We start from the raw sequence: 10,052 nt of genomic DNA, 5'->3' as shown, positions 1-10,052 counted from the left end.
CACGGACGAAGCTTGGGCCGAGCGTGTATGTGCGTGTGCCCCCGCGTGCTAGACCTGATGGCGTGACACCACGACACCTGAACCGAATATGAATCCATATGTGGTCCGTACAACTCAAATTAAGCTAGGACTTATTTTTTTTCCTGAAAAAAATATTAAAATATTTTTTTAAAAATAATTTAAAAAATATGATATTTGAAAAAATAATTTTGATATATTTAATTGATCATTAAAAAAAGTGGCAGTCGAGGTGCTCAGTCGAGAACCAGCCGCTGCTCCACGATATTCGCAGAGCACTGAGGGAGATTGATTCCTACCAGGCCACACACGTATATCGGAAGGTAAACGGTGCTGCAGACTGGGTTACTTCCTTCGCGGCTCGTCACTCAGGAGATTTTTTCTGGCTAGACCACGGAACTGTGCCTATGCCTTTGTGCAGTATTTTGTTTTTTGATTTTATTGGCTGTTTTCACACTCGTCAGGTGTGAGCCGCCAATTTACCCCCCCAAAAAATAGCATATTTTAGAATAACTTATATTTAGTTAAACATCTATTTTTTTTAAAAAAATATTTATTATACTATTAAGGAAAAATGTTATACTTGGATTTTTATAACTTAAGAGTATTTTTGGAAAAAAAAATCGAATTTCTGATCCAAAAAAAACAGCTTTCTCATGTTCTCATAATTTTTTTATAAAATATAAAAAATTTATTTTTATGAAAATACTACTTTTTAATTTTTAAAAAGAGAGTCAAACAAGATATATATATATATATATATATATATATATATATATATATTTTTTTTTTTTTTTTTTTTTTTTTTTTTTTTTGTTTTCCGTTGCTTCTTCTGACTTTGGCGCCCTTGACGACACAATAGATTTTGGCAATCTTGGATGGGATGTTTTTCTGGATGTGAATGATAAACTTTTTCAAAAGGTGTGAGAAAACTTGTATTGTTTTCTAGATATGAATGGTAAACTTTTTCAAAAGGTGTGAGAACACCTATATTGTCGTTTCTAATATCATCCATGAACCATTTTTGATTATACGGGACCCACAAAAGGTCACCGTATGGGGAGATTATGAAATTCTCGCTATTCAATGAAGAAGGTGCAGTTATTGTCTTCTTAAGCCCTTAGTATTGTCTCCATATATTTTTCGGGCTTAACATTTGGAATACGGTTGGCTATGTACTGGACTACGATTGTTATGTAAGCTACGATACGGTCGGCCAAACCGACCAAACTCACAACGATCAGTCAAGAAAGCGATGCTTCCTAATGTTCAAACTCTTTTTTCCTCTTCCTTAACCACAAAGTATCCTCTCTCATAAAAACCCGCCTTAACCACAAAGTATACTCCCCCATAAAAACCCCTCTTAAGTCATCGTCGTCCCAAACCCCAACCTTGAATCCAAGAAGACGCAAAAGAAGAGAATGGCCGACGGCGAGATCATCGTGGTTCCCTTCCACAGCTCCGGCCACATCTTCCCGGCCATCGAGCTCGCCAACCACCTCGCCTCTCGTAACCACCGCATTGCCCTCCTGCTTCCCACCACCCCCTCCGACGCCTCTCTCCACCCTCTGATCCGGATCGTGGAGTTCTCCATGCCCCACCCTCCCGGTGCTCCTCCAGGACCACCACAACCTTTCTCCTCCACTTCTTCTTTTTCTTCTTCCCCATCTGGGACCCCCTGCTCCTCCTTCGATGATTTCCTCGCCCGGCGATTTGACGGCGATGATCCGTCGCCTCCCCCGATCTGTGCCATCGTCGACGTGATGATGAGCCATCTCTTGGACATCTGCCGCGAATTCCAGATCCCGGTCGTCAGTTTGTTCACGTCCAGCGCCTGCTGCACCGCTCTGGATCACGCCATGTCGAAACTCTCAATGGAGGATCTGGGCCCCGGTCGGACAGTCACCATCCCGGGCTTGCCGGAGGAGATGGCTCTCACGTCCCAAGATCTCAACCAACGACCGGGCCATCCGGGTGCTCGACCGCCCATGTTTGGACCGGACCATGGCGGTCCGCCACCACATTTTGGCCCCGGCCGTGGTGACGTACGCCCGCCTGGTCCGCCTCCTCCGTTTGGACCCGGCCGTTTTGGCGTTCCGCCGCCTCCGCTCCGACAGGGAGAGGGCGGCGCTCCTCCACCGCCACCATGCCCTGGCCACCAGGAAGGCCCTCCGCCGTCTCCAAGACGAGGACCGCCGCCGCCTCCTCCATTTGGACACGGGCACTGCGGTGGACCTCCTGCACCGCCCACATCCGCCGGCGGTGGCCCACATCCGACGCCACCACTTCGACCGGGAGATGGAGGCGCTCCTCGGCCGCCGCCGCCGTGGGATGGCCATGGCCACCATCCGCCACCGCCGCCGGTGCCCGGACACGGGCACTTTGCTGGCCCTCCGCCACCTCCATTTGGCCATGGGCAAGGTTGCCGTCCTTCACCGCCACCGCCCGATAGAATAGGCCCAGGACACGGCGGAGGTCCCCCGGGCCTGGCCGATACGGAGGGCGCGATCGCGTTGCTCTTCAACACCTGCGATGATCTGGAGCGTCCGTTCCTGGATTACTTGGCTAAGCAAACGAAGAAGCCGGTGTGGGGCGTGGGCCCGCTGCTCCCGGCCGCTTTCTGGTCCGCCGCCGGTTCCCTCGTCCACGACGCGGAGGTCCGGCCCCAGCGCGGCGACTCCAGCGTCAGCGAGCGCGATGTTCTGGAGTGGCTGGACTCGAAGCCGCCGGGATCGGTAATCTACGTGTCCTTCGGCTCCATCGGGGCCCCGAGCGACGCGGAGCTGGCTGAGCTGGGGGCCGGTCTGGAGGAGTCGAACCGGCCTTTCATCTGGGCCATCCAGCCCAATGCGATGCAGCACGACCCGGCGGGGCTCCCGGTCCAGACCGATGGAAGCTTCTTGGAGCCGGAGGGGCTGGCGAGCCGGGTCGGGGGGAGGGGGCTGGTGATCCGCGGGTGGGCGCCGCAGCTGCTTATCCTGAGCCACGGGGCGACAGGGGGGTTTGTGACGCACTGCGGCTGGAACTCGACGGTGGAGGCGCTGGGGTGCGGGGTGCCCATGCTGACGTGGCCGCTGCACGGGGATCAATTCCACAACGCGAGGCTGGTGACGCGGCGGCTCCGGGCGGGGATCGCCCTTAAGTCCGGGTCGGAATCGGTGAGCAAGGACGGCGTGTTGCAGGGGATCGAGCGGCTGATGGTGGGCGAGGAGGAGGTGAGGGAGCGGGCCGCCTCGGCGCGGGAGATATTCGCCGGTGGGTTTCCTCGGACCTCCTCGGCATCCTTGGACGCGTTCCTCGATTTCATCCATCACCGTTGATTTGATTTTGCTTTCAGAAGTGCGCGGAATGGTAGAACAGCAGTATTGGATTGGATGTATCTGCCAGGAGTCAGTTAGCCTGTCTGTCTACACTACTACATCGAATCGTGTTGAAAACCTTGTTCTAAGAATAAATAAATAAACTTTTATAAATATTTAGTGTAACAGGTTCCTGAAGAAATCCTTCATTTTTGGAGTCCAGAGTCCCATTTACAATAACGCATGATGCGATTCTAAATTTCTAATGGTCACTTTTAGCATCACATTATTTTGTTCAGAATTTTGAGTGGATGCTTTACCCGTAGGATTCTTCCAAACTTAGATGCTCTGTAGATATGTGTTAGAAAGAAGCAGAAGCAGCAGCAATGAAGTTCTTCATATGCTTGTTCACAAAGCCACAGAGACTATGAATTGCTTCAAAATAAAGGCCTCTCACTAAACTATATCATTAAAAAACATAATCAACAACTTCGTTTACCAGCTAAATCGCAATTCAGTTTCGCATAAGAACAGCAAGCTTCCCATGCATTGTCAGCCGCCTTAAGGTACCCTTTTGAACAGCCATCAAAAATACCACTCAAATTTATAGATGAAAGCAGTAAACGATGGTAAGCTATACTCGATAGAGCCAAGAAGGAAGTAAATGCCTCTTCTATTATGGTATATGCGAGACAACCAATGCCTCTTTGAATATTTAAGTAGATGAGAAACATAATGTATAGATGACTCTGCATAACATAAAGTAAAAATTTTATATCCAGATGGATATCACAGTATTTTCTGAATACTTGCTAAAGATAAACTAGGAAATCACAAGAAAAGATCACAAGCAGAAAAAGAAGGGGTCGTACTTCAACATATGTTACAGAATACCTTCATAGGAAAAATTAACCTGTTCGGTCAAACGTAGGAAGGGAAGGAGGACTTGCATGAGCTTCAAAGTGTAAAGTAACATGTAGAGAAAATTGCTGCACTGAACCTTTGCGTGGTCATGTATGCCATTGCTGATGGCCTAGGAAAAAATAGAAAGAATAACAGGTTGGGTTGGGGGGGGGGGGGGGGTGGATGGTGGTGGGGGAGGGGTGATGTGGAGTCTAAAATCAACTAATGAATTGAATCAGTAGGACTATTGTCAAGTCCTGAAATCATCGCAGATGACAGCTTAAGATGTGACACTCTGACTGCACCAATAAGCTGCTCTGGAAGCTCTTCAGAAGTGTTTGCCTGTGGGTAATTTACAATTGGCAGATGGTTAGTATTCTCAAGACAGACAATGAACAGCTAATATTTTTCCATCTGCACCAGAACATTCAGGTCCAAAACAAGCATGCTAAGAATGATGCATAAATAATGCAAGACCCTTTTTTTCTGATATTACTTGCAGATTGAATGTGAAGCCCTGAAGTCCAACAAATGGAGAAATTATACTCATTTTACCACCCGCTAGTTACAATTTCATTACATATTTTCATCTAACATACATTGAAATGAACACAGAGAGCATTAAGGAAGTATTTCAATACCCAGCAAACGTATCTTTATCATATTCTGAACAGCCTTAGAAAAGCTAGCACTGCACTGGCTCAACAACCCAGAATTCTTGGGATTCCATGGATCACCTATTGTAGGGACTGAAAAATCTGTATATGGGTTTAGCCAGATAGCCCAACTCCACAATGTCAGTAACTTCTTCCAACATATGATTCTTACTGCTGCTCCATTTGCTTATAGGATATCCTTCAGACAGCTAGGCATTGAAACACCCCAAAATAATTGGGCAGTTGGAGTTGATTGCATTAATACAATTAATGACCACCATCCTGCTTTCCTAATCAACCAACACTCTTTGTGGGAACTGTGTTGCAAGCAGTCGGGCACCACAACCCAGTTTCTAGTTTATCCCGCATCACCAATTCTGCTTACCAAAAATGGCCCACTAGGAGCACTCGATTCCATGGCACGACTCAACAGAGCAGCTACACCATCCTACCTATTAAAAATTTGAGAATGGGTTGAGATCATTGTGCCCTGATGCCTCTAATCATTGGCTTTACCCGATAGAACTCGCTCATGGGCTCCAGCTATCCTAAGGAAAACTTCAGAGGGAATCAGTTACTAGATGGTTCGATTAATCTTTCGCCCTAATATCCAAGTTAGACAAACAATTTGCACGATAGTGTTACTTCGGGCCTCCACTAGAGTTTCCTCTAGCTTCACCTAGCTCAAGCATTGTTCACCATCTTTCAAGTCCTGACAAGGGCAAGAGAGTAGAGAGGATATTGCCCAACCCCTCCTTAGAGGGGAAAGGGAAGGCAGCAGCAAACGAGATGGACCTCGATCAACCTAATTAGGCGAGGGCTTCCACACTAGGCATGGCGGCGAACCCTGATCTAAAGGTGAAGGGGAATCATGGCTCGCCTTCTTGGAGTTTTGTTGACCAGATTACACAGAAGGCAATGAAGGTAGGTAGATCCTAAGCAGAGGTGGTCCAGGGTGCTAAACGCTTCTGATGGGAGACTACTTAAGAGATTGCAGATGACATTGCAGCATTGGTGTAGAAGTTCAACCAGGTGGTTGTTTTCTCCGATGAGAAAATAGATCGAGTATGTAAACGCTAGAAGGCAACATTAATCGGTAAGTTTCTAGGGTGTGGCCTTCCTCTGGATTTTGTGCAAAAAGAGTTACGAGTGAGGTGAAGCGTGGAATGAAAGTTCCATGTTTCACCGCTCTCAGAAGTGCTTCTTCTCTTTGATCTGCCATCCAAGGATGTAAAGGATCGTATTCTAGCCAAGAGGCCCAAGTCTTTAGTGGGGCAGCTCCTTGCCCTAGAAGGTTGGCTGCCAAATTTTAAGCCTGGTCAGGATGCCATCCAGCAGGCTAAGGTTTGGTGCCATGACTGATACAGAACACTTGTGGTCTGTATATAATTGGAACGTCACTCATCACTTATCAATCACATAATTTATATAATAGAATAATGAGTTTGGGTGAGATAATATCAAACGCACTTTTAATCATGTTTACACAATCCTTGCTTGAATGGACACGTCGAAGGCATGTGCCAAAATGGCTATATGGTAATAAGAGAATGGGTACAACACCCTCGGAAAAAGACTCTAAGGAACAAGACCGTATACATAATGGGATGGGGAGCTAAGTAAAAGCATCTCACTAGAGGACGAATATGCGAAATGACCAAAAAGAAGGTTAACCAGTAGGCTGAATAGAGATATGAAAAGAAATTCAGCCAATCAAATGTTGTTATTGGTCTGACAGTTGATGCAAAATGATAATGCTGAATGACGTACTTAGTGGAAGGTAATTGGCAACAATTACTAAAACTACCAGGCATGGAGGCGGACGTGATTATAACCGGCAAAGATGGATAGTTACTATATACTAGAATAAATATTAGAATTATACTATGTAGAAAAGGCCCTTCAACAATCAATCCAATCAGTTTATCTTTATCTTTATATTTATCTTAGTCATTTATCTTAGGACTAGGCATAACTTAGCTTTCTACCATAGATTATTTCTACACCCTCATCGTAGCCCCATGCTACACTCTTTCCACCATGGCGTAGCGCTACACCTCCATGTCCACCTTTTTCGAATAGTAGTGACATGGTGGTAGAAATCCTTAAAAGTCAAAACACTTAGATCCATGCTGCTCTCTATTCTATGTTTGATCCACACCTTTCTGACTAGCCCAACATTGGTGGAATGTCTGCACACGCATCCAAGCCTCACCCAATCAAGCTTGGCAAGTCGTCCTTTACCTCGACCAACCAAGCTCCCCAAGGATCTCGAGTTTCCTGACTCGTCCGGAACATGATGGAAAAGGTGGCAACAAATCCCAAGTGGAGTGTCGATGGGTCTCATATATGTCAAGGTCTTGTTCGTAATCAAGATCCCAAGTGGTCTATGGGTCTCATATATGTCAAGGTCTTGTTCATAATCAAGCTAGATCTGCCCTGCTTCCTCTCCTTTCTCCTCTTTCTTTCTATTTTTCTCTCTCCCCTTATCCGTCCCTGCCAACACACCATGACCAAACCCATTAGAAAAGAGAGGCATTTTTTCTCTAATTTTTTTCTCAAAAAAAAAGAGAACTAGAGAGGTAGCACTTGGAATGTCAAGCCCGACTGGTTTGTGCTGGGACTTGTAGGACGTCTCAGCCCACAAATGGATCGATGTATAGCACAATTCTCACATACCTATTCCTTGTCGGAATGGTATAGTAGCAATGGTATTGACCCATTCTGCCGATACCTAAAAATTTGATATATTGCTAATATATAATGCAAACTCTAGAGAAGGATGTTCATGATCCATCAAACTATCAATTGTCTCGCCCGATCTAATGTGAGCATGAAAATTTAAAATGAGTAAAAGAAACCAACAGACCAACAAGAGAAAGAAATTTGGATGCGCAAGCAGAGAAGAGAAAGTAATAAAACTAAGTAGGTAGGAAAGGAAAAAAATAACTCTGGATAATTTCTTTCTGTGGAGTTAAGATACAAATCCCAAGGAACTTAAACAGTCTAGAAAATTCTATCTCTAAGAAGAGAAAGAAATTCGAATGTGCAGGATAAGAAAAAAAGAAAATGTGAGAAAAAAATCTGGGTAGAGGGGAAGAGGAAAAAGAGACCATAACCTAGATAGACCTTTTCTTATAGAGAAAGCTTTAATTAGAATTTCAAATGGATAAAAACTCTCTGATGGGATCATCAAGATCTGACACAATCACTATGCCTCTCATCTATCCAGTGAAAAACAGTATAATTTGGATTGACATGTTCATTTATTCATCAAATGCTTCTCTTTCTCCATAAATCATGGGCATGACATGTGAAAATTTCTAGTATTTTGAATATGAAGCTTCTATAATTGAAATCAAGCAGATTAACAGATTGTTTGAACTGGAAACATTGGAGTAGATTACCTGTATAAGAAATGCAATATCAACAACCAATGATGTAACTACACCTAATACAAGCCCCAAAACTCCATTGGCTACTGTAGAAGAACCAATGTCAACATCTATCTGCGCATTCCTACCAAAAGTCAGACATCTTGTATCTTCTCATGCTGCAAGTTACAAATTATTTTTGATAGTTCTGTTACCTCCAAGTACTTCGGTCTACGAATGTATGTACAATCAACTGCTTTCCCCAATAAACAAGGGGAGCTTCCAACACTTTGGCGCACAATCCAGGAGCCCTGCATAAACAAGCTTGAGTCAAGAAAAGATGATACACAACCCTTAAATGGGTCATCATGTGTTATGCTGAGTATTTACTGTAATAGGAAGGAGATGGAGACCTTAGGAACAGATGGGATGAGCTTGAACCTACTATTACGAAATTCATCATCACCATCAATGAAACGCTGCAATAATGATCCTGGTACCAGTTGTTTCATTACAAAATAGAAGACCATACTATAATTGGTTGATCCTGGAATCTGCAAGACTACCAAGTTTATTTTATTTCGCTCACAGATTTGAAGTGCATGAATATATATATATATATATATATATATATATATATATATATATATATATATATATATATATATATATAAATGAATATCTAGAAACACATTGATATGTTTGCAAGCAGCATAATGCACCAAAAGAAATTTGGTTTTCAGTCATTTACAGAGACGGGATTTTAGTCAGGCTAGAAAAATATCAAGAATAGGATTATTCCAGAGTCCAGATACTTGCATAAAAGACAATAGAGAAGAACTTGTCAACAAAATATCCTACAACAGAACTTAAGGAGGTGGATGTTCTCTTTCAGTTCAATATGAATCCAATAAAATGCATATATGCATTATTGCTGAATGGAATCCAAAATGATCAGCCTGCACTAAGAGATATGCTCATTTGAGTGTTCTGCCAGGTTTTTAGTCTGCAGGAACAGATGAAACTCATGTTTCCTTGCAAATGTTTTATCTAGAACCAAGTAAAATAACAGAAAAATTTCCATTTGCAAGTTAGAGGGAAGGAAGCAATAGATATCCAAAAATTAACCAATGCAAAGCAGTTTAAGATTTATAACAGAAAAATCAAAAACTCACTTGCAGATTTATGATCAATGAGAACAGTCCTTTCTCAGAGGCAACCTACATCAGCATAGAAAACTTTTATTGAGGGCAAAAATAATAGTTTGACATGTCATTTACTTCTATAAACATTCAGAAAAATGCTTATGCATAAGGCTATAACATTTATTAGAATTTTACATCAATTACAAATCAATAAAAACAGGCATGTACGGTAAAAATTAGAGTACCAGTTATTATGCCTGTAAACAATAACCAATGGGTAAAACGAGTTGGTCAATCTTCAAAACCATCAAATTGGCACACAAGTTGATCCATCTTCAGAAAATCAAAGCATGTCCTGCTGCATACTAGATAGGCTAGATTTAACTCTACCATTTAGTACACATTAAGAAAACATGTGATTCTTAATGCAGTAAACATGATAAATCATAAACACATATCTCAAACTCAAGCCAAAAAGAAGAAATATGATATATTTATGCATGTATGTGTGAAACTGAAAATACCAGCAGCAAAAATATGATAAAATTACAATATGTTATGAAAAGGAAAGGATGAAAAAATGAGAGAACTTTATATCTAATAATGTAGCTAAAACTATATTCGTCAGGACAGTTATTATTATAACATATCTGGAAT

At 43.1% G+C, this 10,052-nt stretch overlaps 2 protein-coding genes across 5 annotated transcripts in view; one reads left to right on the top strand and one right to left on the bottom strand.

Moving 5' to 3' along the window:
* The first annotated feature begins 1,288 nt into the window (after window positions 1-1,288).
* On the top strand, window positions 1,289-3,491 carry LOC113461312 (uncharacterized). Its single transcript, XM_026801188.4, has one exon. It carries the CDS (start codon window positions 1,440-1,442, stop codon window positions 3,336-3,338), a length of 1,899 nt encoding a protein of 632 aa, XP_026656989.3. The 5' UTR covers window positions 1,289-1,439; the 3' UTR covers window positions 3,339-3,491.
* A 335-nt stretch (window positions 3,492-3,826) lies between these two features.
* Window positions 3,827-10,052, bottom strand: part of LOC103697302 (protein ENHANCED DISEASE RESISTANCE 2-like) — a 47,019-nt gene continuing 40,793 nt past the window's right edge. For 3 of the 4 annotated variants that reach the window (XM_089925808.1, XM_089925809.1, XM_089925807.1), the window contains exons 18-22: window positions 9,426-9,470; window positions 8,664-8,804; window positions 8,466-8,561; window positions 8,284-8,385; window positions 3,827-4,562 (exon numbers count right to left, since the gene is read on the bottom strand). In XM_089925808.1, the coding sequence (XP_089781934.1) occupies window positions 4,443-4,562; window positions 8,284-8,385; window positions 8,466-8,561; window positions 8,664-8,804; window positions 9,426-9,470 (504 nt within the window). In that variant the 3' untranslated portion in view covers window positions 3,827-4,442. Of the gene's footprint in view, window positions 4,563-8,283; window positions 8,386-8,465; window positions 8,562-8,663; window positions 8,813-9,425; window positions 9,471-10,052 lie in introns of those variants that run through there. The other variant, XR_016396646.1, reaches the window with a different exon arrangement.

This window comes from Phoenix dactylifera, chromosome 10 (genome assembly GCF_051530095.1).
Source record: "Phoenix dactylifera cultivar Ajwa chromosome 10, Ajwa_hap1_PhDact_Kaust_v1.1, whole genome shotgun sequence".
Classification (NCBI taxonomy): Eukaryota; Viridiplantae; Streptophyta; class Magnoliopsida; order Arecales; family Arecaceae; genus Phoenix; species Phoenix dactylifera.
Note: the sequence above shows the minus strand (reverse complement) of the source record. Positions and strands in the feature narration are given on the sequence as shown.

Coding starts and splice junctions, on each gene's coding strand:
- LOC113461312 (XM_026801188.4), top strand. CDS start 1,440: ATGGCCGACGGCGAGATCATCGTGGTTCCCTTCCACAGCTCCGGCCAC.